Raw genomic sequence first — 27,314 nt, 5'->3', positions numbered from 1 at the left:
AAGATAGGGACCATGGTTGTAAATTGAAGCATGGGTAAGGATTCAGCACCATCGGAAGTACACTTGGCGTTCTTTCCTGGAAAGGGCTGGGTAGGAGAACATCAGGGGGCTGAAAAGGTTTGGAGGGGAAATCATCACAATTTTCAATAGCCAACTTTTTTTCACACAAGGGAGCCATGCAGAGCACCGATGGGCCAAGCTGGGGGTCAACCAGAATCTCAACCTCCTCCCCATAGAGCATTTTTAAAGCCTCTTAAAGCAGTATTAAGCATGGGAAGCAATGTTTCTCCACCTTAGCAACTTGAAGATGGGTGGACTTCAACACCCAGAATTCCTCAGCCAGCACGGCTGGCTGGGGAATTCTGGGAGTTGAAGTCCACCCATCTTCAAGTTGCCATGCCAAGGCTGAGAAACACTGAAGTCAAGCATTAATGGCTATTTCACTGGATAAAGCAGGCGCTGCAAGAATTCGCAAAGTAGAAGCCCCCTCCCTCCTCAAGAAGACCTACAAGTTCAATGGGAAGCTGGAAGAAGAGAAACGCTGAGGATTTGATCCACTGGGCAGGACTGATGTTTTTCACACAAAGGAAAAGATTAACCCTCCCACCACCATCGCTACCACCACGAGTTTCCGTTTCCTTCCATTCCCAAGGGCAACTAAATTAGATAATTCTATTGAAGACAGGACTTTTTCACCACTGGAACTCTCCACTTCATGTTCTTCTCCTCTGCCCCTTGCTTTCTCACAGTTCTGGGGCCGTGCGTCAGCCTTCCTGTCCTCCGGAAGAGACCCACTTGTGCCCTACTTTGCCAGTTCCTGCCATCTCATCCTGGCTCAGCAGGACCTCTCTGTGCCGTGCCGTGCCCTGCCCCACCCCACCTCACCCCACCCCAGCCCTTTTGCAACCCAAGGACCCTCTGGCTATGGCTTCCACCATTCCTGGAAAGACCTTGGACGGGTGGCATTTGGCGAGAGCAGCAAGGAAGGCGTCTCCAGGGCTGCTGTGGGAGACAGAAGATCAGCACGCCAGCCCCCTTCCAGAGCTGACCAGGCCTCCGATGGTCGAGTCGTAAGCTGAATTGGGTGGGCTCTGCTGTCCCTTCTGGGGGCCCATTGGTGGCAGGAGTGGGCTCAAAACTTTGCCCCGCTCTGGTTCTCTCTCTTGGACTTCCCAGCCCATCCACCCACCTCCTCCTCTTCTCTTGCCGTGCCACCCTCCCGTCCCAGCTGACGTTTGGGCAGGGGGGGTCATCCTGCCAGCCCCCCTCCCCTCTCCCCTCTCTTTCTCTGCCTCCTTCTCATCCCCTCATTCCTCTGACGCCCAGCCCCTCTGGTTTAGAGAGCATGCTAAGTGCCCTATCAACATGTTAATCAAATTACTTAGGAGCTAAAATTGACGCTTTTCATTAATTATACAAGATTATTCTAATTGCAAATTCAAATTTATGCGCTCGGAACAGAAGGTGTTCAGCAGCGTTCCTGGGAATTTGCATGTTAAATGGGGAGCGTTGTGCATTAGAGATGCAAATGTATGCACATTGTCTTTATTTTTAACTCCCTGGGCTTACATGCACCACTGCTACTTAAGGAGGTGAGGGAGTCCAACATGTGTTTATTATTATTTCCTTCTCTTGTCTTTTATTCCAAGGTAGAGGTAACAGAGGGGAGGGCAGTGGGCACGGCAGAAGGGGGGGAGTGTGCGAAATTGCAGGTTCACTGTCAATCTTGCCATGGGGAGGGCTGCTTCCCTCTTGCCCCCCCTCCTCACTTATGAATTTTTCTTCTTCCGTCCTCTGTTCCTTCCCTCTCTTGATTACCACCTGCAAAGACCTCAGGAACCCCACCCACCCGCCAGTCTAAACCGACATTTCCTTGAGAATATTCCACTCCTGTGATGAACCTCCAGACGTCCCCCCCACTCCATCGTTACTTTTCATCCTTAGCAAAACCGATTGAATTTTCCCCTCCACTTAATTTCTCTTTGGCTCGGATGGAATCGTCCTCAAAAGGGGGGGGGGCAGAAAGACCAGTGGGTTGCGGGCCATAATCTGTTTTCAAGTGGCTTCTAGCCCCGAGGGAGGAGATGGAGTTGAACGCAAGTCCTCCTCAAGAAGAAGAAGGTCAAGGCCAATGTTTCTCAACCTTGACCACTTTAAGATGTGTGGACTTCAACTCCCAGAATTCCCCAGCCCGCATGGGTGGGCTTCAACTCCCAGAATTCCCCAGCCCGCTGTGCGGGCTGGGGAATTCTGGGAGTTGAAGCCCACCCATGCGGGCTGGGGAATTCTGAAAGCTGAAGTTCACACTTCTCAAAGTTTTATACAATGTAATCTGCTTTATACGAATGTTCTACAAATTTATACACATTTCCTACAAATCTACTGTATTTTGTTCTTTAAGTTGTTGGGAATTCGTAAGATAAACCCTCCTTTGATCCCCTGTTAAGTTTGCTCACTCAGGAGTCTGTGGTGGCGGATCTGGTCCATCGGCTTCTGGAAGCCCAAGTGAGCAATGGAATTGCTATGGAATATCTTTAAAAAAAGATCTCTAAAAGCACTCCACGAACACTCTTTATTACACTGATTTTTGTGCTCTGATACAGAGACTTGTCCTAGGAACAAGCTACCTATTTTACTGTCTTTGGAGGACGAGACGTTTTTAAGCACGCTTAGGTGGCTGCTTCCTGAAGCTGCTGCTTATCAATTTGATAATTTTACGTTATGTTAGATGCCATCACTCTTTGCTTCAGTTCCTCAGACTTCTTTCCTTGAAATATAAGTCCAGGTTGTCTCCCATACTTGGGAGAGACACAAAGAATTCCTTTGTCTACTCTACAACCTCCGTACCCTTATTATCTTTGGGGTAATTCCTCTGCGGTTTCCTGTTTCTGATATATTTCAGTCAAGGATGGAATTCAGGTCAAGACCTGCTTTCCGCCAAGAGGTGATGTTGGGGGGATCTCTTTCACAACTGGATTCCTGGCTCTTAGCCGCTTCCTCCGTGGAACGGGATCTGCAAGGGGATGTGGGTCTTCCAACCCATTGCCCGGAGCACCACCCACCACAATTCCTGGCTCTTGGATGGGAGACGGCTCACTTCAGGCCAGGGGGCCATCTGGGTTGGCCCAAAGGGGCTGGCCAGGACCACGTTGGGCATCATTGTGAGTGTTTGGGTTGTGCAGGGACATCTGTGGAGGTTTGAGCTGTCTTCCCACTTAGTTCTGGCCTTGCCTCTCTTCTTCTCCAGAGCGTGCACGGCTGCTAGTTAATTATTGATGCTAGAATGACAATTATAGGTCCCTGCACAAGCAGGCTAAATATTTCATCAGCCTGGAACGCGGCTGGGGAAGAGGGCATTCTTCTGTCCCTTTTACTGGCAGCTTTGTTCCTGCCTCTGCCTCCCTTTGTCTGAGACGCCCCTGTGGTCTTCTCCTTGGAGTCCAAGGTGGAAGGGATGGCCCATCCCGCCGAAGGCTGCCCGTTCCTCCAGCCGGAGTTGCCTGCCCACGCCCGCGCACGGCCCCTAACGGGCCAGTCCTCTCCATACCGAAGGACCTGCAGAGCGATGCCAGCGGTGGGTGCTTTGCAAACTCCTGCCCCGAGGTCTCTCCTCAGCCAGCTTCCCCGGGATCAGTCTGCCGTTAGAAGCAGGTTTGGGTTTTTCAGAGCCTCCCAAATGAGGATGAGCAGAACGCTGCATCGTAACACCATGTCCGAGAAGGCGCAAGGAGAGTGCAGAGGTGACTTGACCGTGGAGTTTCTCCAGCCCAGGGTCTCATCCTGCACTCCCTATTTCCTCCCCCCACCCTACCCCCACGGGCCTCTCCCTTTCTCCCCTCCCTGCGGACTCAGATATCTCCAGAGTTACTATTCCCTGATTGATCATTCTGTGCAGGAATGGAGTCCATTAGCTGCCTCCAAGACAGCCAGGAATCAGTTACCAATCAATACCCTTTTAGACAAACAAGGATGCATTTCAGAGCCACCTTAAAGGGCCAACACCAGGATGGAGAAGGAGAGAAGTGCAGAACTTGGATTTTTGGGCAGGGAGGCAGGCATGGCCGGGGAGTGGCCATAAGCAAAACCACTCTTGCTTTATAAGGTTTCTAGTTCTCATGAGCTGAATCTGGGGATAACCAACCCCTGTTTCCTTCCGTCTTCTTTCTTAACGAAAACCAGGGTTGCCACCCAAAGACCTCCAGAATAACTCACCAAGTTCTAAAGATTTTAAAGATATCTGTAGGACTTACTTCAGAAAAGAAACAGGGTTGCAATTTAATAGATATATTAATTTAATAGCGTAATAAACGGTTTTGTAAGGAACTTGTTCCTAGAATTCATCAGTGGCTTTCAGACCAAATTAGCCCTAATTAAGCTTCTTTGAAATTAGTGGGATTTAATGTTGCTTGTCATTAATGCTTTTTGTAGTTATTGTGCATCGTCCCCAAACCACAAATGGAACAAACCATGTTCATTGCACACTTGAAAAGAAGCACTACATTTTCATCCCAAATAAGGGACAAGTCTTTGAAGTACTGTATAGGGCAAGCTGAACTCAGCTGAAGTTAGCCGGCTAAATCAGTTTTCAAGTTCTTCAGTGCATCTTTGCACAATGTACTCCATGTCTGATACGATCTCCATCCTCCGATCTTTATCTTCAACTTCCTGTATGGAAACGGTGGGGAGGTCCAACTGCTGTACAGCCATGGATATGCATGATTATTGGTTTACCTATGGCTTATGTGCATGTTCTCCCTGGGGAGAAGGGCAGGAAATAGGAAGTATCAAAACTCTGCCCGATCCGGTTGGGAAATTGCAGACAGGGTTAGGGTTGAGATGTTTGGTAGTTGCTGGGGAGGGAAGGAAGGAAGGAAGGAAGGAAGGAAGGAAGGAAGGAAGGAAGGAAGGAAGGAAGGAAGGAAGGAAGGAAGGAAGGAAGGAAGGAAGGAAGGAAGGAAGGAAGGCAGGCAGGCAGGCAGGCATGGACAAGGAAGGAAAGAACGAATGAATGGCGAAATAAAGGGAGGGAGGGAGGGGAATCACTGGGATCCTTTGTCAGGTCAGAGGCTGGTCAATGGTCAAACTCTTATAAGAAGCCAAGGAATCCTCAAGGCAACTAAGCAGTTTGCCCCCCTCCCCGCCCCAGCAAATAATGTTGCCTTTTTCTCCTTTCTCCTATTTCTAGATTTTTTCTCAAGTTTTTCCTCAAATGCAATCAGAACTGCTTGAAGAATGCTGGCAATCCCCGAGATATGCGCCGGTTCCAGGTGAGGTCCTGTGCTGCATGAGGCGCTAGTTCATGTCTCTTCTTTCAGCCCTTCTCTAGAGACACCCTTCTAAAAAAGAAGATACCCTCCTTGTAGCATTTGTTCATCTGGTTTGTTTGAATCCCCTGGAGCCAGGAGGCCCCACGCGAAATGTGGTGGATCTCAGGTGGCGATGCACTTCAAGGAAGAGGGTGACCCATTGGTTGGGGGGGGCAGCTATGGAGGACAATGCACATCAATGCACCTGGGTTCACAATGGAAAATTGCAGATGCATTGATCTCCAAGAAGCATGGGCTGAATCTTTTAGGATGTAGAGGCATCAAAATCACTCTCCTGAACTGGTTTGGAAGTGAACTGGGTATCATCATCTCAGACCCTGGGAAGCTAATGCAACCTGCAGCAGGTTGACCCCCAGGAAAAGCTTCTAAGCAACTGTGGATCCCCACACGGATCTGGAGCAGGGGTGGGATTCTGAGATCCTCCATTTTCCATTGGCCACACTAGTTAATGGATCTTAGTTGAGCATCCTCTGGAGGAGTTTCCCCAACTCTATCCTACTAGGTCATCAGTTGGCTAGTTTGAATAACTGATCACTTGATCCGCCTTCTTCTCCCCAATAAAAGCGGACCTCCATGACTCTCCCTCTTTTTCACGACCACCTTTATCCAGGGAAGGCCGTGATTCCACAGAAGTCATAGGAATGCCAGGTTGTTTTATCTCCCAAGTCCTTGCAGGCTGCATGAGTAATCCTGGCTTTGATCCAAGGAATGGTGGTTCAGGGGCAACCCTGCCCATTTCATAGTGGGATGTCCTGGTCCCCAAACATGGGGACCCTCTTGATTCCAGTCAAAGCTGCTTGCTTAACCAAATCCCTCTCGGCAATGCAAAAAGCCCATTACCAACATTCTGGCACGTGTCCCATAACCCAGAAACGCAACCTGTAACCCAGGGTTCCTCAACCTCAGCAACTTTAAGATGGGTGGACAGGGAAATTCTGGGAGTTGAAGTCCACCCATCTTAAAGTTGCTGAGGTTGAGGAACCCTGCTGTAGCCCATGTCCCCTGATCCAGAAACTATGCAAGATGGATCTTTGTAGGGAAGGGGAAAACAGGGCACAGCACCCCCTGTAGAGATCCCCATAGTGACCAACTTTCCCACGTCTAGTGAGCAAAGGTGGGGTCCTCCCTCTGCCCTCTTCTCAGATGGTGGCAGTGGGCCTGACCACTGGGGAAGGAGAAATGGGGACAGATGGGATCTGTTCACATTCTCTGATGACCCTCTGCCAGGCCTGGAGACAGAGGACCGAGTGCAGGAACTGGTGGAGGAGCATAGCCCAGCAGCACAGCACCCACTTTGCATGTTGGAAGCCCAGAATCCAGTGCCAAGCAGCTCCAGTGAGAAGGTCCTGGAATCGCAAAGGGTCCCTCCCTCCAGGTCCCCCCAGGGGCAAACGGGAGGTTTAGAAGACTCCTGCCGTTCCGACTGTTGCAGCCACAAAGAGGGCAGGCAGTGTGCTTTTTTGCTGCTTTGGCCTCCCCAGGTCCAAGATTTGGGGTGATTTAATCCAGATGGTCATGCAAACAGCAGTGAAATCTAACGTATTGGGCCAGCCCCATGAAGGTCCAGCAGCCTGCAAGGATGCTGGCTGTTCTCCATCCGGGACACTGCTTCCCTCCCCTCTCTCTTGCAACCTGGTGCTGGGGTTTGCTGATCAAGGTGGGTGTGCTTGTTTGCTCCAGCAGCCGCCGGCCGCCTGGCACCAATGCTATGCAAATTGGAATGGCTGTTAATCATGTAAAAATGTCACAATTACCATATCCTTATGCAAGCAGGCTGATGAAGAAGCTACTAGCTAGTCAGTGCTGGTTGATACCTGGGGAGTCCTGGCCCACAACACTCTGATTTTGCACCACCAAACCCGGTTCCTTTTGTATCTCTGGCCAGTGCCCAGCGCAAGACGGAAAGGAAAAAAAGGGAAATCAACTCTTTTGTTCTTGAACGGTCGTACTCTTAATCATGGGATGTGCTTGCTTGGGAAGGCATTTGCAGATAGAAGCTTTTGTGCCACTGTGGTTGTCCCCAGTCAAAATTTAGGTAGTGGAGCACCTTGAAGGTAGGGGATTGCCCAGTTGTGCCCACCTCAACTTGGTGTTTTGGGCAATGGAAGTTGTAGTCCAACACATCGGGAAAATAACCAGTTGCATTCTAGGCAAGATCAACATTCTGCAGGGAGATGATAGATAGATAGATAGATAGATAGATAGATAGATAGATAGATAGATAGATAGATAGATAGATAGATAGATAGATAGAGATAATAGACAGACTTGGTGTCTTCCTTCCTTCCTTCCTTCCTTCCTTCCTTCCTTCCTTCCTTCCTTCCTTCCTTGTTTTCTTTTACATATTTTCTTTTGCATTTTCTGGAAGTAATTTTCCCTTACTAGTTAGTTGCTACTTTAATAATAAAATTTAAAATTATTTTAAAACAACAACACCCCACTACCCAAACAGTAGAAGGAAACTGTTTTTTCAGTAACTAAATTTCTAACATTGCTACCACCATTTTTGGTTCTGTCCTGGTCATCCTTGAAGGCTTCCTTCTGACCTTTCGTCCTCAGCATATCGCTGATGTTTCCCTCTCCTCAGGTTGTGGTGTCAACGACAGTGAATGTAGATGGCCACGTCCTTGCAGTTTCTGACAATATGTTTGTCCACAACAATTCCAAACATGGACGCCGAGCACGGAGGTTGGATCCCTCAGAAGGTATCATTCCTTATTATAAGGTTCAATTTTGCAAACCATAAACCACAAAGTCACTTTGCTGGGTGTGTGTCTGACCTTTGGAACTCCATAATTTTGGTCCTTGCTCACCCCTCTTGTACCATCAAGAGAAGGAGCTCCAAACCCTCAGTTGCAAGAACAGCTCTGAAGCTCCAACTGCTGGTCTACAAATCCAGGTCTTTCAGGTCTACAAATCCATGCCATGGTTTCCACAGATCATACATCTGAGCAGCCTTTCCCAACATGGTACCTGCTGGATGTGATTTGGAAGTAGCAGTCCCAACACATTTGGAGATGCCAGGTTGGAGAAATTGACACTGAAGGAACATCTGAATTTTCACACTTGGCCTCAGATTTGGAAAAATTTCTTCCATTCAGTTCATCAGGTGTTGCTGTTATATAGATTTTGTTATTTTTCCTATACTGTATATTGACTGTTCTTCTGGTGTTCAATGAATTGTAGGTGACATTTCTATTGTAAGCCACTCTAGAAATTCATTTGAAGAGTGGGATAAGAAGAGAATCACAGAATCATAGAACTGTGGAATTGGAAGGGATCATGAGTATCACCTAGTCTAACCCTCTGTAGTTTGCAGGAAAACTAATTAAAACATTCTAGCAACTTCGTAAGAACCTCCAGAGATGGAGAACCTGCAACCTCCATTAGGTAGAGTTCCACTGTTGGACAGAACTTACTGTTAAAGATAACCATAAGGATCTCCTTGATGGATCAGACCATCTAATCACAGATACCCAGAACAACTAAGTGGCCATAGACATTTGTTCCCGACCATTAATATTCTGAGAGAGAAGTTGTTCCTGAAGATGGAACTCTGCTTAACTAATACGGAGAAGACTTGTATTCATGGAAGCTTTCACCAACCCGGTGACCTTCAGCAGTGCTGGTCTATGGCTCCCATCACAGCATGGATGAGAATTGGAATGGTAGACCAACCTTGGTGGAGGTTACTAGCCTGCCAAGGGTTTGATTGCTCCAAATCAGTGCAATTTTATGAGCAACTATAAACAGTAGATGAAAATGGTTGAGTCAAACTTCTGTAATTCCCCAGCTTTTAATCACTGACCAATCCATCTTTCTCCATGAGCACAAGCAGATATGCATATATGGATTGATGTAGGGATTGATTGATTGATTGATTGGCATTTGGACCCCAACTTCAGATACATTTCTAGGGTAGGTAACTCAAAATGGCACCCCACAAGGAATGACTGTTTGCAGTGTCCTATCAACATTATGCAAACAATTGAAGTGTAGCCCTCCATGGAAACCTCTGGATAGTGGGAGAGCTATTCAAAATAAATAAATAAATAGCACACAACTGTAAATCAGTACATTAAATTAGATGGCATAAAATGACTGGCATTTTTAAAAAATTGGTTAAACTCAGAAAACCCAGATGTGAAAAGTTCCACAGGGAGTGTTTTTCAGAGCAATGGATCCATCATCTAACAGCTGCCTGTTTCTCAGAAATCCCCCCCTCCCACAGCTCAGTTGGCTGGCCAAAAAGACCCCCCAAAAGACCAGGTTTCTAGCTCCAGCCTCCTTTTTGTTTCCCACAAGCACCTAGTGCCTGTCCTGGGGAGAAGCCCACCAGCCTACTGGGATTCAGTAATATACTGCTCTTAAACAGAGAGGTTTCACCAGAAATGTTTGATTGGAGCCTCCATGTTCAAGAGCAGGATGCTACTGAATCCCATTTGCCAGGGGGAACAGCAGGAGTGGGCTGTCCTGTGACTTGCTTTCATCAGTGGGCCCACGAGTACATCTGGGAAGCTGATGAAAGCCATAAATAAAGCAATAAACACCCAGAGTTGTTGGGAGTCAGGCAGTGTACAAATTGAATTAAATAAAGACATAAATAAATGCTAGGGCCATAGGGAGTGATGGAACAAGGCCCTCGCGCCTTACTTCTGGCCTGTTTCCAAATATATTCTGCTGTTTCCTTCAAGGAACTGGAATTTGATGACTTCCCCCTAAATGGGAAACTTTCAGGTAGCCAAAGAAATTTTACTGACCCTCCTTGATCAACAGCAGTATACCGCCGAAGCAGCCTTTCCCATCCAGCGGCCTTCAGTTCTTCAGAACAACTTTCTGCAACCTGGTGGTGTCCCAGACAACAACCTCCATCATTCCCAGCCGAGCACTGACTTTAATTGCACTCGACAGACATGGTGGCTGCCAGAAAGCAGAAGAGGGAGTAGCTGCTCTTGTTGTTATGATATGAACAGCGGAGCCTTCCAGTTACTTAGTATTACTATTGGACTGGTTAGAGTAATTTGATGGATAGATAGACTGATTGGTTGATTTAATTAATTAAGCAAGCAAGCTGGGCCACGTTTCTTCATGCAGAATGCACTAACATCACAGCGTTGGCTTCCAGCCTCACCATCTCCCTAGAATTGGAGTCCTAAAGTTTGGAAGAGACCTTAAAGGTCAGCCAGTCCACCTCCCTGCTCATTGTAGGATCCTCTACCGCAGTGTTTCTCAAACTTGGCCACTTTAAGCTGGGTGGACTTCAACTCCCAGAATTCTGGGAGTTGAAGTCCACCCAGCTTAAAGTGGCTAAGGTTGAGAAACACTGCTCTACAGCATCTCTGAGAGAGGACCACCCAGCCTCTGTTGGAAGCCTCCAGTGAAGTCCCCTGCCGGCTCACTTTCCACCTCCCAGGAGAGTGGGGCAAAGCAAGGATTCCTCGCTTGGGTGTTCTCCCCACCCATTCTCCAAAGTGATGAGGACCATATCCCTTTGATGTCTCCTCCGCAAAGGAGGTCACCACCTGCCTGGGGAAGGGAGGTAGTCAGAAGAACATCCAGCAGGAATGGGAGCCAGGTGGCTCTGCTCCCGGTTCAAGGCCAGCTCTTCTCCAGCCCATACTGGTCAGAATGTTGGCTTGGCTTTAAGACCTTAGACCAGGGTGGTCCTCCTTTGACTCTCCTCCATATTTGCTTCCCCTCCGTCTGCCCGAATGGGGCTCCTTTGAGCTGCAAGGGGGTGTCTTTTTGGTGCTCATGCCCTTGCCTTGGGCCCCCTGCCCCTCCATTCTGAGGATCTTTTCTCCCCCCTGCTCTGCTTGGGGGGTCCCTGACCCTTTGCCCTCTCTCCCCCCTCCCCTCCTAAAGCAGCCACGCCCTGCATCAAAGCCATCAGCCCCAGTGAAGGCTGGACGACAGGCGGGGCCACCGTCATTGTGATCGGGGACAACTTCTTTGACGGGCTTCAGGTGGTCTTTGGCACCATGCTGGTGTGGAGTGAGGTGAGTTTGGAGACTTCCTTCCTTGCTGGATTCATTTTTATCTCCCACCTTTTTCTTTCTCCCTTCTTCTTACTTCCCTCCATTTTCCCCTTCGCTTCCCTTTCTCCATCCCCCACCCATCCTCTGCTTCCCCTTTCCTCTGTCCATTCATCCTTTCCTTCCCTTCCCTTCACCCTCTTTTCCTCTCCCTCTCCCCTTCTCTTCCAATCCCATCGTATTATGTCTGATTCCTCTCCCCTCCCCACCCCTCCCCTTTTTTCCCATCCCTTCCTCATCCATTTCTTCCCTCCCCGTCTCCCCCAACCCAAAGGCCTTGAGTTCCAACCAACTCAGAAGAGTCCCAGGCTGATCTGACGCCATCTTTCTGCCACTCTTCATTTTTTTGCTCCTGGGAGAGTTTGCAGAAACAATCCAGACCAAGTTAACAAAAGGCAGACATCACGCCAAGCCCGCCCACCTCCACGCTCGGTGGACGAACCAACATGAAAGTTAGAGCCGTTCGGCAAATAAACGGCTTTCGGTCTGGGGTCAAAGAGGTCTGCTTGGGCACCCCTGTCATTGGGCCCTGGAAGAAGCTGCGTCTTTCTCTGGGCACCGGGCAATGCACCTCTGAGTTAAGGAGGCATTGACAGCTCCCCTCCCTGCTCCCACTTTTGGGTCCAAAGCACAGCCCATCCCTCGTGGGGGCCATTGGCATCCCCTTTATGGGCAGTGTTGGCTACCCTCCAAAAGGCTCTCTGCCTGGTTCTCTTAGAAGGAGTTTCCTGGGCTGTTGCTCCACGTCCACGGGCTCTTTCGGGGTAGGTGGCAGAGAGGGGGAGTGCAGGAAGAAGTGTGGACCTAGAGCAAGGGACCATAAACCCCACGGATGGGGGGCGGCGGAGGAGGAGGTGGCTGCAAGCCGCAAATGTCCACAGCTTCTCTGTGCCCTGCCTCTTGCCCTGCTGTCAAGCTTCCCCTTCTGGTTTGACTGTCCTCTTCTCCCCATAACAGCTCATCACGCCACACGCCATCCGTGTCCAGACGCCACCACGGCACATCCCAGGGGTGGTGGAGGTGACGCTCTCCTACAAGTCAAAGCAGTTTTGCAAGGGAGCCCCGGGGCGTTTTGTCTACACTGGTAAGCGCCAGGCAAGAGGGAGAGGCGGGCAGCGCAAGAGAGAAGGGAGAGAAGGGCACTGCGGCTTCTGCCACGAAGCTGGTGGCCGCAGACCGTGTGACGAAATCCCTACACGCCGACAGCAGGTGGGGGCATCTGCCCGACCTTGGCTGTATTCAAAGGGCTAACTAGCACTGGTGTAGCTGGGTAATCCTTGGACGGGAGACCACAAGGAAATCTCAAAGCTAGAAACAACCCAGAAGAAACACGGGCGCGCCCAGATCATTGCTAAACAGGCACATGGCTGTGCCTGCCAAGTCAGCACAAAAAGCAAGACTTTCCCCTGTTTTCCACAACCTTCAGACATGCTGCCAGCAACCAACATGGCTGGATACGTAACACAGTGGGTGACCTGCAGTTCTAGGTCTCTGTGTGGTGCTCGGACTAAATTTCACCATCTTGTGCATGGACGATCTATGGTGCTGATCTTGCAGAAGAAGTTCTGGGTAAAGGAGGCGGAATATGGCGAGGACGCAGACACACCCAGGCGTGCTCCTCTGCCCCCCCCCGCCCCACCTGGCTCTGATTCTTTCCAGTTCTGGGGGGAAGAAGGAAGGTTTCCCAAGCTAAGAGGGGGGGAAATGAGTCAGTCCTTGTTATAGGAGGGAGAGACCTCGGCCCGTCTGCTGCCATCAAGGTGTGTGTTAGAGTTGTGGGCTTTGCCACGAGTCACAATTCTGCAGCCAGGCCAGAGTGACGAGTGCAAACAGAGGCCGGCAGATGCAGATTAGAGAGCGTGCAAATTAAGCTCATTTGCAGCTTTTTGCTTATTTGGCCTAATTCGTGCTATTTTGTTGATGGGAAACAGCAGTTCCATGACAAACTAAAACCTTCATCCGTTAGAACGGCTTTGGCCGTGGGCTCCAAAAAATCTGGGGCGGGCGGCTTATTCGTTCTTTTGCTGGCTGACCCCTGTCTGCGGCCAAAGGTGCCATAGTGTTCTTAAGGACTAGAAACTTGGTTTAGGGGGGACTCATTACAACAGTGACGCTGACATTGGTGATAAAAGTGGGGAAAAAAATGGGCGCCTCTTGCCAGTTAAGGTTCTATTCAGGGTTAGCCGGCATCTCCTAGGGTGAGTTTTGATCTATGGTTGGTCTGTTTTTCCCCACTTCTGCTAGCCGCGTGGAGAGTTATTCCCAGCCTTCTTTAGCAGGAGGTTGTTTTTTAAAAGTGCAGACGGGGATTCTCAAAAGCCAGAGCCCTGTGGCTAATGCGCATTCCCACCGCCTTGCTGGAAAGGGCTGGCCTGAACGGGGCCCCGTGGCGGCAGGTGGCGGAAGGGCCGGTCCACGCTGGGGGGCTCCTGGGCCACCAGGTCAGAAGAGGAAAATGAACTGGAAGGTATTTGGGGCAAACAGAAATGTCCAGCCCACAGGGCATCCCAGAAGCTCTGGATTTGGACTGGAGGAGAATCCGTTGCCTGCTAAAACGCCCACTTGGCATTCCACACTATGAGCTGCAGCCTTGATTTGATTTGATTATTCCGTTCCGTTCCGTTCTACTTCACTTTACGTTTTGCTTTGCTTTGCTTTTCACTTCACTTCACCTCACTTCACTTTAGATTTTACGTTATGTTACATGAATCTACTTTATTGACTTCGCTTTACACTTCACTTCACGTGTTATGTTATGCTGCTTTATATTTCACTTCACTTCACTTTACTTTACTTTGCATTTTATGTTACGTTATGTTACTTTATTTACTTTACACTTCACTTCGGCCCATTTATACGGCCCCCCATCTCGCCACAGTGACCCGGGCAGCCGGCCTAGAATCAAATCTCAACAGAATCCGATGCTCTTTGTCTCCACCGCTCCTAGCCTGGCTCGGACGGTCCAGGGGGAGGACGGCCCATGCTCTGCCTGGGACCCCGAGGGGATGCTCTCGGCCCCCCCGCCCCCCCCCCGTCTGGGCCCAGAAGCCGGACGGAGGCCTTTCAGGCTATCCTGGCGGCCAGACCGGGGCTTGGAGAGGCGCAGTGCCAGCCACGCGGGTCTGGTGGGCGAGGAAGCCACAGGGCAGCGTCAAATCATTCCCGGGATCCGAGCCTGACTCAGGGGGGCTGGACCCCATTGAACCAGATCCTCCTCCTGCACCCCCGCAGACCAGGACCCAACAGCTGTGAAGGGGCTGAATTAAGGTCCCGGTTCAAGTGCACCCTGAGCCTTTGAAACCCAGGGGGTGACTTTGGGGCATTCGCTCCCTCTCAGCCCAGCCTACCTCACAGGATTGCTGTGAGGCAGGAGAAATGAAGGGAGACCTGCACAGAAGCCCCCCCGGGAGCAGAGAGAGGCTCAACCTAAGCACCCAGCGCAGGGGGCCTCCTCCAAGGAGCGCTTTGGCAGCCCAAACCAGAGGCATGTGCCCCAAGTGCAAACTCCGTCGGGCAAGTTCCCCTTCCCTGCCTTTCACAGCCAGCTCTCCGACATAGGATGGGGTCTGCTGTCTGGCGGAGCCTACAGGGGCACAGGGCCGGGCCAACTCCTCGGAGACCTTTGCTAGCCGAAAGTTTGGATTTCGGGGCTTGGGGAGGAGGCATGAGAGCAGTGTTTCTCAACCTTGGCCGCTTTAAGAGGGGTGGACTTCAATTCTCAGAATTCCCCAGCCAGCATGGCTGGCTGGGGAATTCTGGGAGTTGTAGTCCACCCCTCTTAAAGCGGCCAAGGTTGAGAAACACTGGATTTAGAGAAAACCCTTTGTGGGTGTGAAAGAGAAGCTGCTAATGGAAGCGCAGAGCCTGAAAGTGCCCGGATGAGATCTGATGTTTCCTCCCATCTGGGACGGAGGATGGTCGCTTGCATCTCGAGCGAGAACCTCCTAAGCCACTTTGGGAATGGAAGAGCCCACAGTAGCGTTGGGAGCAGGGGGTGCCAAGGTGCCCAAATCACCCCCGGGCGAGTTAGATGGGACCACCACCGAGAATCCTCCCCCCACCTCATCTTCAGCTGTCTCCCGGGCATAACCCGGGGGGGGGGATTGCCCCCTCCTCCTCATTGCATGGCTAATCCCGCGTGCTGTGGCCTGTAAAAGGCGGGGGGGGGCAGCCCTGGGAGCCAGGGAAATCAATACCAATTACTGGTGCGCGAGTGCTGCCCAGGACTGAAATCGCAGCATATGTTTAGACTAAATCAAGCAATCCATCTTCATCCTAGTGTGGTAATGAAGCACGCCAATCTGGGCAGGGGACGGGGGGGGGGAGCAGAGTTGGAGGAGGAGATACAGGGAAGCTGCGTGTGTCTGTTGGAGGGGATCCAGGTAAAGGGGTACCTTCTCCCGCTGGCATGGCGACAGAGCAGGGGAGAAGTCTGGGCCCCATGTTCATGTTCGCCTTGCTCTTTCCAAGAAGGCAGGTGGGGGTGGGGTGGGGGGAAGGCTGTGGGATTAACACATCTTGATTGAGTCAAAGTGACCTATTTGGATAGTTGGGCGTCCTGGCTGGGGGCAATTCGCAGTTTTGCTGATCTCAAAAAGCTAAGGGACAGGTTAGTGTTTGGATGGGAGACCACAAGGAAATCCTAGGGCAGCAGATGAGACCGGGAGGCTTTGGCAAACCACTTGCATATGGTGGCCACAAAAACGACTTGGATATTTGCATAGCAAGCCCAAAGTCACGGTCAGCTGAGCGTCAGCCGGTAGGGTGCTGTGACTGCAAAAAAGGCCAATGCCATTCTAGGTTCATGCCGAGGACTAGAGTCAGTTACAGGAGTCTTTGTTTCAGGCCTACCATCCCAGAAATCACAGCCTTTGGGGATGTGGCCGTAAGGATTCAGACATCTGTACAGGGTTTGCACTGTCCAATGAGAAACGTACGTTTGTCCAGCCAGGCTCCACATACATTTGAAACCACGATAAGCAGACAGCTCTTTAGCTGTCAAAGCCAAACACCAGGGGTAAAATGAGGGTCTTTCTCCAGGGCCCCCCAGGAAACTTAAGAAACAACAGAAGCCAAGGGAGTGAGACCCTCCGAATGGATTGTCCCGGGGCTGCTTAGGGCAGGGACCTCAGGAGGGGTTCGCCGTGCCTCTGAAGTCCCCTTGCTGGTTCCTTCGATGCTGCAGCCTCAGCCCGGCGGCCCTGATTGCGTCCTTCTTTCCCTCCCTAGCCCTGAACGAGCCAACAATCGATTATGGGTTTCAGCGCTTGCAGAAGGTGATCCCGCGGCATCCCGGCGACCCCGAACGCTTGCCCAAGGTAGGGACACCGTCTTCCCGCCGCGCTGGACAAGCCACGCGGGCTTTGCGAGCGGCCGGCCGAGTCTTGCTCCAGGTTTTCACTTCGAGCAAAGGGGGGACGAGTCCTGTTTCCGAAATTTCTAGCGAGGGTAGGGGGCAGGGAGAGAAACTCTTAGTAACCCTAATAGAACTTTTCTTCTTTTTTCAATTTGCAGGGAGTTGTTGTTCTTGTTTATTATCTAATTATTGTTATTACTGGGGGAAGCGCTGAACAGTCCTGAAGTCTTGCCACCTCGTTTTCCTGCATTTGTTGACTTCAGGGGTGTGGGGTGAAAAAAACTAATATGGTGGCCACAACGGTGTGTTCAAAGTGATCGCAGGGTGTGATTAAATATAAAAATTAAAATTAAATAGTATTTAATATTTATTTGCTAAGGCTTAGATGCCGCTCCAATCTGAGTAGTTTATGTATCATATCCCTCCACGGTAAAGATAACAACCGTAAATCGTAAGAGCAAGACTGAACTGCAAACGAGAAAGGTACCCCCCCAAAAAAACCACACAATAAAACAATGACAATAAGACTTCATGCCAGAAGAACAATCAGACCCCAAACATATTCCCAACACAGGGGATCTCTGCTCCGAGCAAATCTCTTTGTAATAGCAGCTCCATCTTGGTGCAAACAGAATATGTATGTATGTATGTATTTACATATGTATGTATGTTTTGGTTCTTCTTCCATCCTACGCCTTCCTCATGAGCTGGAATGAAAATTCCCACGATTCTCATCCAGCATGCTGGGAATCCTGGGAGGTGCAGTCCTGGTGTTTGGAGGGCACCAAGTTGAAGAAGACGGTCCTGGGAGAAAGAGAACACTGGCAGAGGCGGGGAGGGGGGTACATGATAGCATTTGATGAAATGTTGGGGAACATGGGAAGAAAGTCTTGTTCCACCCTATTTGCACCAGAGTTTAGAGCTGGTGTTCAAACGATTTTGAACTTTGGTGTTGGAGAAGACTCCTAAGACCCTGGACAGTCAAGAAAACAAACCGATGGATCATCGAACGAATCCACCCAGAGTTCTCACTCGAGACACACATGACCAGGCTCAAGTTATCCTTCTTCAGACACCTTATGTGAAGGCCCAGCTCTCTGGAGGAGGCTCTGATGCTGGGAGAGGTGGAAGGCAAGAGAAGAAGAGGACGGCCAGCAGCCAGGGGGATGGACTGAGTTACGGTGGCGATGGGGGCACCCTTGGAAGACCTGAAGGACCAGGTTGGGGACAGATCGTCATGGAGAAAATCTATCAGTGTGGTTGCCAGGAGTCAAAAACAACTCGATGGCACATAATCAGTCAGTCAGTCAATCAATCAAATGATTTTACAGAACTTTCATTCCGGGGAAGGCTCAGCTTCTCAGCAGAATCACGGGCAGGGAATCGCCTCGAGCCCCGAGAGAGATCGAAACGGCCTTGTCGTTCAGAAGACGCCTCCCCCCGCCGTGCAAAGGGACGAGGGGGACACGCTCCTGATGGCTCCCTGAGAATCCCTCACGGGACCTCCATGAGCTGGAACAGAGCAAGGCTGGGCTTCCCCGAGGCCAGAGGAGCGCTCGGCGCCCACATCCGGCAAGAGCACTGCGCGGCTCCCGCTTCGGCGGCTTTGTGCCTCTTGCTCGCGCGTCCTTGGGAGGGTCTGCTAATGCCTCTGGGCAGAGAGCAGCTGGCAACAAGAGGGGCCTTCAGATGGGGCGTGACAGCCGGAGGCAGCCTCCAAATTGGAGCCATTTATCATGGCTTGACAGGGACCCGGGTGCTGCTGCTGCTGCTGCTGCTGCTGCTGCTGCTGCCGCCCCCGCGACTTCCACTCTCCTGCCTTTGGTGGCTCACTACCCTGGGCTTGGGGGGGCTCAGAAGCCTCCTCCCCAAGGTGGACATAACCCCCCCCGTCCCTCTTTCTGGGCCTCCCCCTCCCAGCACCATCAGCAAGTCTTGGAGCTCCTCAGAAGGCCCTGGAGACGCTGTCATGCCCGGGAAGAAGGGTCCCTTTTTATCCAAGTTCATTTGCCTTTAGAATTAGATCCGCTGAGATGGAGACAGACACGGCTGTTTTTCTAGCCCTCTTTCTCTTTCGGAGTGATTCAGGGAAATACAACAATAGATGCCGCAGTTGTGTGTCCCCATGAGATGGCTCCTGAGTTACACTGCCTCTGTTTATGGAGGCTCTTTGTCTCTTCCATGCATTTGTTGAATCCTTTTTGTTTGCTTATTTAGGGCGTATGAAGTAGTGACTATTGGTGCATGAGGCTATTTATACTTTGGGGATGATGATGATGATTCTTATTATTCTGCCTCGATCTGAAGCTACAGGTAGTCCTTGACTTACGGCCACAGTTTGGACCAGAACTTCCATCGCTAAGCAATGCAGTTTTTAAGTGAGTCATGCCCAATTTCACAAACTTTTTCACAGCAGTCATTAAGCAAATCACCATGGTTCTTAAATGAATCACATGGTCATTAAGTGAATCCAGCTTCCCCCCATTGACTTTGTTGTCGGAAGCCTCCCGGGAAGGTTGCAAATGGCAATCACGTGACCCCGGGACACTGCAACCATCATAAATATATGCCTGTGCCAAGCACCCAAATTTTGATCGCGTGACCGTGGGGACACTGCAACGGTCATAAGCGCATGGACCAGTCGTAAGTCGCTTTTTTCAGTGCCATCGTAACTTTGAACAGACGTTGAACAAATGGTTGTAAGTCAAGGACTACTTGTATTTGTGACGTCAGTAAATTTCACTCAGTGTGCAATGTGGGAACAGTATTTACCTTTTGTCCAAGAGAATCCCTGAAATTTTGGAACTGTTGGCTGAGTCTTCTGGGGGTGGAACAGAGGGACATTTGGCCTTTCCTTGGCTTCTTACCACTAACTAGGTTAAGCATGTGATGCTGGTTTAATGGGCAAGCAACTTTCATGACTACATCATAGGTTGCAGGGCTTGCAGATTTTTAAAACGCATGTTTTGAAAAAAAAAAAGAAATCTCCCATTTTGAGCTCACTTTTTTAAAAGGGTGATTGAGTAAACAAACAAAACCTCTAGAGGAAAGCTAAAAATACAGAGTGAAAGAAAAGGAAGATAAATTCAGAACTAAAATCACAGGAAATGAAAAGATACAAAGAGGAGCAGAACTTGGAAATATATACACATGCATACAAAATATTAGGAATGTGCAAAGCTGAATGTTCCATCTTTTTTCTCCAGATTGAGCCAATCTGGGTCCCAGCCAGTTTTCCAAAAATCAATTCTCTAAATTGGAGGTAGTTTGATCCCGAAAGCCACAACCAACTGCTGAACCACAGCCAAATCAGAATGTTCATTTTTGCACATCCGTTTGTGAGAGAGAGAGAGAGAGAGAGAAAGAAAGAAATAGATTATACATGTAATTTTGAGGAAACAGAACCATTGTGAACAAGCATATTCAATATTTCCACCCAGAATGACATTTGTACAGAGTAACAATTAGGGAAAACTTTCTTAATATAACTAAACAGCAAATTAGAATAAACCTGTCCGTCATTCTATGCAATGGTGTTAATTTTTTGGCCAAAACCGTTTCCTGCACTGAATTCCTGAGCCAGGGATCTCTCTCTTTAAAGAGCCAGTTCCCGGGGAAGGAAACCGCAAAGCCTATGAAATGTTGCTTGTCTCCAGAATTCAGCAGGGTCCGTCATGACCCTCCTGAGTCAATCACGAGGGGAGGCGGGGGGGGGTGTTACATCACACCCGTTGTGACATCATCGGGCCTGGTAACAGAGCCTGCTCTGATGAATTTGAATTAAGGCAGCGCTAGGCAGACATCAGGCTGGTGAGATGGTATGTGTGAGCTTTCTGGCAGCTTCTGTATGCTTCTCTTCTCCTGCAAAAGAGGCTTCTGTTTTTCTACTTCATTCTCAGGATACTTGACGGTTTTTTCTTCCCTGTTTCTCTTGCTGAAGTTTTCGAGCTTCTGCGTCTGGTGCAATCCGCGGCGTGTGCTGTGACTAGCGTCCTTTTCCGTGACGCATCTTTCCATCCCTCTGAAGTTCTTCCCTTGGCTGCTCAGATTTTCCATTGTAAAAAAGGGGCCCTCGTGATGTCTTCCGTAGGAGGGAATGGAAAGGCGAGAACTGCAAACCACTGCAGGAGTGTTGTACGGTGAAAGATAGGACATACTTGGATACGTGGCTTGTGCAACAGCATCAGTGGCAGCCGTGAGATTGCACTGAAGTTCTCTTCTGCTTTGAAAGAAACCCGACTGGACGTGAACGGTAGAAAATAAAAGGAGAACTGTCGGGTTCCTTTTTATTAAAATGGAGTGCTGGAGCAGTCAAAACACACCTGCTTGGAATGAAAGACTTCATCCATGCTCTGGTTAGGGCTACCATAGCAGTCTTTCCACACAAAAACGAACCCGTATATCTCAAGTTTGCTCCAATTTATCACAAAGGCGGGGGTGGGAAGCTGCAATGTGTGAAAGGGCATTAATACATACGATTCGTTTGTGCCCTTTCGTTCTCCCGTCGTGGCTGAATAATCTTAGTGGGAAACCAGATTCTAGGAGGGGTATTAAGATTTAGAGACGCTAATGTGCCATTAAATGGTGTCCCAGAGCTCTGGAGCTTATCTCGGTGAGGAACTTTAGCTCGGAAGGACTCTCCGTCCCTGACATCAGTGTTTGGAGTGATGAAACGTGGGCCCTCCCAGCCTTGGAAGTGGCCCTGCGCTGGTGCAAGGGGAAGGCAGGACAATAGATTCCCGTGGGGCCGAGGTTTAATTTGTGGTTTGCGACCTGAATTCTGTTACCGTTTCCATCCTCCCAGGGACCCTTGTATCTCTTGCATTTCTTCCTTTCGCCCTGCAATTTCCTCGCCTTTGCAGCATTCGCCTTCCTTTTATTTCTTTTGGGTCCTCCTCGTCTTATGCAAAAAAGAATGTTGAAAAGAGGGGCACCGGGCGGGGACGTGACTTACGAACTGTTGGACGCCAGAACTCTTTTCCAATCGGCGGTAAGTCGCCCCCGGAGATCCAGATTTGCTTTCTGTTCCCCTCCCCGCCCCCAAAGCGGAGGCCACGTTCGGGGTCCGGGGAGTGAGACTCCCAGACAACGTCAGGGGCGCTTCCTTATCAGCCGCTGGAGAGCTTTACAGACCGTAAAAGGGGCCTGCAGATCGGCTCAGCTGCCCGTGATCTGCCTCTCTCTTAGCCAAGCCCGGGGAGTGGGTGGCCGGCCAGGGCTGGTCATTCATCATAGTTAAGCGGCCTGTCGCAGCCGGGCTGTGATGAAGCAGAGCCTCACAGGCACCAGCTCCCTCCTCCTCTATGCATCATGCAAGACTGTCAACAGGTAGACATAGTTCCCTCTGTGTGTGTGTGTGTGTGTGTGTGTGTGTGCGCGCACAACTTTGGAGGGATGCAGGAGACAAGGAGATTTGTGTATTTTCCTCTCACTGTAGAAGGGCCTCTCTTATCAACAACAAAGCCCTAGAAACCTTCATTTCCGGCAATGCAAAAAAATAAAACAATTAAAGCCCCACATGTGATCTCCATGCTGAAAAGGCCATAATGAAATCAGACACTGAACGTGGAATGGAGTGTGTGGCTTGCAGGACGGTGCATCATTCCTACAGGAATGTCAAGCTCCTAGTCCTCATGAGGTGTTAAGGTTGCCTTTTGGTACTCGATTGGCTTTTAAACACCAACCTGTAAGAATGCACAGATTGGGGCAGACGAATGGGTCACAAGATGCCAAGAGAAAACGGGTGTGAGGGGGTGATGGAAAAATGATTCCCAGATCCCCTGCGGCTTCAGCTTCAGATAGAATAAAAGGAGGGATCCTGCCGAAAGCTTTCTTCCACTCACTGGCTAATCCTTCCTACAGATCCCCTGGATCTTTTAAGCTAGACCAAAGGTCAGCCTCGTCCTCTCTCTTTCACGACATGACAAGACAAGAACAGCCCTCGTCCCGCCCCCGGTTCTTCGCCGCAGCCCAGCTGGTCCCACTGGGGCGCCAGCAAGCAGGGGACGGGATCTGGCCTCTCCTGCGAACGCTTCCTTGCAGCTCAGGTGGGGGGCGTGGAGGGGGGCGGTGAGTCTCCCATACCGAGAGCATTTGATAGGTCTGTCCTCCGCCAATTGATCCAGTCCCCTTTCAAAGCCGTCAGGGGCCGGCGGCCATCCCCGTGTCCTGTGGGAGTGAGTTCCACGGGTCACTTACATTCTGCGGGAAGACGTGCTTCCTTTCTGGATGCCCCCCCAGCCCCATTCCTAGTGCTCCCCGCTTTCTCCAAGCATCCGGCTCCTTCGGCAGAACGGATCATCCACGCCTGCTCCCTCTGGATGCTCCACAAAAGGGTGGCTCAGCTCCAAGTCTTTGTTTTCTTGGGGGGTTGGGTCGGAAAGCTGGAGGGGGTCTTGCTGCCGGTTCCTTCCTAACCCACCCACCCCCAGCCCAGCCCCGGCCATTTCTGCCCAGAATTAACCGGGCGCTTTATGCCGCCTTAACGGGAGCTAAATGCACACAAATGGGCTGGAAGCCCCCCCCCCCCGCTCCATTACTGTATTGATCGCAGAGATATTGCAGAAGGCAGAAGAGCAAATGCTTGTGATTGTTGGCACTTAGCTTGACAGCAATCCGATAGCCTTGAGGTCCTGATGTACCGTCCAGAGCTGCCCGGCGGGTCTCTCGGTTGTCGGGAAGCAGGGCGAGGGAAAGGTTGGGGTGGTGGGTTCAGCAATGGACTGGGGAACCTCGCCAACCTGCCCCAGGAATTGGTTAACGATGGGTCTGTTCTCCCAACGGGTTTGGCCGAGTCGGTAACGGTCTAGCAACTCTGTGCATGCAATCTGTAAAGCCTAGTTAGTTTTAACCTGGGTTAGCTTTCTTCTTGTGGCATAGAATGTTGTGTGAACCTGGTCTGTTCAGTGGGTTGTGCAAACCAGGAGTGGCGGGGGGGAGGATTAATTCCTTGTAAGGAGCCAGAATTCTGAGGTTAAAAGCAAGCCTGCTGTATCCCAAAATCTTTGATTCCTTTACTCTTTTTCACAACTCAGAATTACCAGCAATGGTTAGGTGAAGGCTCCCGATTCTGCTGCTTTGGCGTAACAGGATGGAAAGTTTGTGCAAAAGGTGCTTTTCAGCTAAACATGTCACCCAGGAAAACACAGAAGGAGTCCGGTGGCACCTTTCCAAGCTAACGCATTTTGTTAAAAGGCAAACAGCTCCCTTCATCCTTGCTTGCATGCGGCTACAAAAGTTATCTCTACGTATCGGCAGTTAGATCCTGGTTTTGCCCGAGTCGCTGTGCTCCCTGACTGGGTAGGATCAACTGTATAGGAGCCTCAACCGAGAAGCGGTTGAGCTAAACCCAGTTCAGAAACGGAGAGGAGGAGGAGGAAATATTTGCACAGGCTCAGCAATTTCCAGAGATGTTTCTATCCCAGCAAAGTTACTGCTTTGTGATCCAAAAAAGAAACCCAAAGAACAATCCCTGAAACTGGAGAATATTTGGCAGGGCGCGAGGTAAACAGAGCCCAAGCCTCATCAGGATGCATTCAATTTCTCTCCCACGTTGATAACTCGTGCCCGAAAAAAGCAAGATGGGCCAAAATGAGCTGCTCCGGGTCATGTATCATAATATCCAGCACCGCCACCGGAAAGGCTATATTGATCCTTGGAGTGCAGAAGTTCTCATTTGGGGGAGGGCCCTGGGCGAGGTGTGGGGTATTAGGCAGGATTTGCCCAGTGAAGGGTCTCACCTTCAAGGAAGAGGTTCCTGTGGACCAAACTAGTGGGCGGGCTCCCAGGGGCCCTTCCTTGGAAGTGCGCAAAGGTTGCCCCTCATCTTAATGCACCTAATGCATTCCGGCTGTGGACTGTCTCCACAGCTGTGCAAGCCTAGCAGGGCCCTCTTCCTCCACAGGGTGCCTTCCAGATGCGTTGGCCAGGTTGTCTGGGAACTGCAGAGAGGGACCAGAAGGCATCCGGAAGGCATCCAGGGGAGGAAGAGGGCCCTGCTAGGATCAGACAGGATTGCGTTAATGGCTGAACCCCCCAAAGCACTTCTTCACTGGATTTTTTTTTTAACTTTTCCATGAATTTTACTGTACTGACTTCACTTGGGCTTCATTCTGCCCTCATACCAGCTCTATCGTGAGCATGGTTACCGTTTGTTCTTGGGGTTTTCTGTAGCAAGAAGAATACTTCTAAAGAAATAACCAACAGAGTTCGTTGGCGAGGTCTTAACCATACTTGTGTCTTTCTTACCATAGGAGGTGCTGCTGAAGAGAGCAGCAGATCTGGTGGAAGCATTGTACGGGATGCCCCACAATAACCAAGTAAGTCTCACCACCCTCGCCCTTGGCCACCCTTGCCCTGGCGTTTGGGAAGAGCAGAGGGAGTCAAGCAACATCATGCTTTGGTTTAACATCTGTGCGAAAGTGCTGGGCGAAGTCACCCATCGGCATGGGCCCAAAGGTCATCGATGCCCTGAGGATCTCTGCCCCTGATCAACCAAGCGATGCTGTCTCGATTCTGCCCCAGGGTCCGGATGGGGAAAAACAGGCTCTGACTCACCCCTAGCAAGACCAAGGAGCTGTGGGTTTTACCCCTCTTATAAAATTATAAATTTGCAGCCTTCTAAATCATATAAAGAGAGCCAGTTTGGTGTTGTGGATAAGGCACCAGGCTAGAAACCGAGAGACCATGAATTCCAGTCAACAGCATTTTAGCCTAGTGCAGTGTTTCTCAACCTTAGCAACTTTAAGACGTGTGGATTTCAACTCCCAGAATTCCCTAGCCAGCATGCTGGCAGGGGAATTCTGGGAGTTGAAGTCCACACGTCTTAAAGTTGCTAAGGTTGAGAAACACTGGCCTAGCATGTTGAGAGAACCTAGTCTGTGTGCAAATGCAACACACTGAGAATTCAGTAAGCCACTGTTGAGTTACCCACAGATAAGCATTTTATGTGAACACAGCCAAAGCGTAGTACCTGGGGATCAGTGATACAAGATGACATGGAAGATGGGCTTGGCGCCAAGGCTGAGACAAGGTGGGCAAACTTCTACAGCCATGGGCCCCTGAGTGCCATTTTAGTTCAGAGTGCCAGATAGCTAATTTAGGCATTTTATGGGATGTTTCAGTGGATGACAGCCTTAACACCAAATCTCTTTATTGACCTCTGTTACCCCATGGTGGTCTCTGGGGTTTCCTAGCCATACCTGATGAAGGTGAGGATTGAAGTAGGACCACCAGATATGGCTGCAAAAATTAAGACCAGAGGACCTCATAGAGGACTTTTTCTGCACCTTTTTCAGGCCACCTGGGGGTTATCTGAGTTTTTGTATCCATACCTGGTTCCATCCCTACATGGAACTTGCAAAGTTCCTGGTTCTACCCTAGATGGAACTTGCAACGCTACCAAGACACCTCCTTAGGACATAGAAGGTTGCCTTTGTTCCAGCTTTTCCTACCTGGCACCCTTGACCATGCTGAACTTCACCTCCCATGATGTCTCTGGTAGCACACTTGGAGTGCCCCAGGTTGCAGAATGCCCCTATGCAGAAGTTTTATTATCCCAGCTCCGGTTGGCTGCAAATGTCTGAAACTGGCCCAGATTGCAGATCCAGCCATGGACTTGCAGATGTGAAGACATTTCTTTGGTCCAGGATTCTAGGGGCCCGGAAATCTTTGAGTATCTAATATCCCCCCAGTTGTTTGTCTGTGCAGATAATCATTTCCATTTCTTGGATCTTGCTTGCTATCCTCAATACACGCACACGTGCACACACACACACACACACACACACATTTTCTCCAAAGCCTCGCACTGCTCTAGCTGGGCCCATACAAAGACCTGGCTCCAAAGCAGACATCTGTTTGTCATTAGGAATTCCAGGGACATTGAGTAACTGACTTAGAACAGCTCCATCTTTCCTCACCCCCATAAAGGGCCCAGCCAATGTTTTCACAGCTCAGTCATGGCTAACACCACCTGGACGGATATTGCTGTGGTCCTGAGGAGGCGTCAGGTCAGGCCAAGCAGGTGGGAGGTGTTTGGCTCAACCGAGAGCTTTGTTTTATGGGCCAAAGTCCCCGTGGCTTCCTTTCCAGGGTGTAAATCTTCCGCACCCATTCAGGGGTGTCATGCAACAGAACGGTGGGGCAAAATTCTCAGCCGCCCACCAAGGAGATGGGAAAGCCAGAGTGAGAGCCTGGCTACATGTTACACCCATCGCCTGAAAAGAAGTAATGGCTGGGTTACGCCACAGGCTAAGCGTGGCTGGGATTAAGGTGGGTGAGGTGGGTGGGGCTTAGTGTATTGTGTGAACTCAGCTGGTTTGGTGAGCTTACAGTTCGACGTGTTGCGCACATGCAGAAAAGGTGTTCTTCCTTTCATCCATTTCTATCTCATCATTCTTTGGGAGCCCCATTTGGGATTCTCCCCTGATGTCATCCTCACAACCACCCCCTGTCTGCGGTGAACTGGGCAGAGAGATTATGGACTGTGTTCACACAGGGCACTTCACTTGCTTCCTCGGATTAATTCGTTTTCTGCCTGGACACAAGATAGGGAACTCTAAATTAGTCCAGATGGCAGAAGACACCCAACATGCA

The 27,314-nt window shown here is 50.2% G+C and overlaps 1 protein-coding gene across 4 annotated transcripts in view; it reads left to right on the top strand.

Annotated features, from left to right (window-relative positions):
• The window catches only part of LOC103053804 (transcription factor COE1-like), an 82,930-nt gene that overhangs the window by 48,794 nt on the left and 6,822 nt on the right, over positions 1-27,314 (top strand). For 2 of the 4 annotated variants that reach the window (XM_088133235.1, XM_088133237.1), the window contains 6 exons: positions 5,186-5,267; positions 7,915-8,032; positions 11,196-11,326; positions 12,320-12,446; positions 16,592-16,680; positions 24,971-25,036. In XM_088133235.1, the coding sequence (XP_087989361.1) occupies positions 5,186-5,267; positions 7,915-8,032; positions 11,196-11,326; positions 12,320-12,446; positions 16,592-16,680; positions 24,971-25,036 (613 nt within the window). Of the gene's footprint in view, positions 1-5,185; positions 5,268-7,914; positions 8,033-11,192; positions 11,327-12,319; positions 12,447-16,591; positions 16,681-24,970; positions 25,037-27,314 lie in introns of all 4 variants that reach the window. The other 2 variants (XM_088133234.1, XM_088133236.1) reach the window with 1 other exon arrangement.

Source organism: Python bivittatus, unplaced genomic scaffold (assembly GCF_059951505.1).
Source record: "Python bivittatus isolate LINGU-HERP-01145 unplaced genomic scaffold, Pbiv_v1 ctg000070_np1212, whole genome shotgun sequence".
Lineage (NCBI taxonomy): Eukaryota > Metazoa > Chordata > Lepidosauria > Squamata > Pythonidae > Python > Python bivittatus.
This window is presented reverse-complemented; position numbering and strand designations above follow the sequence as displayed.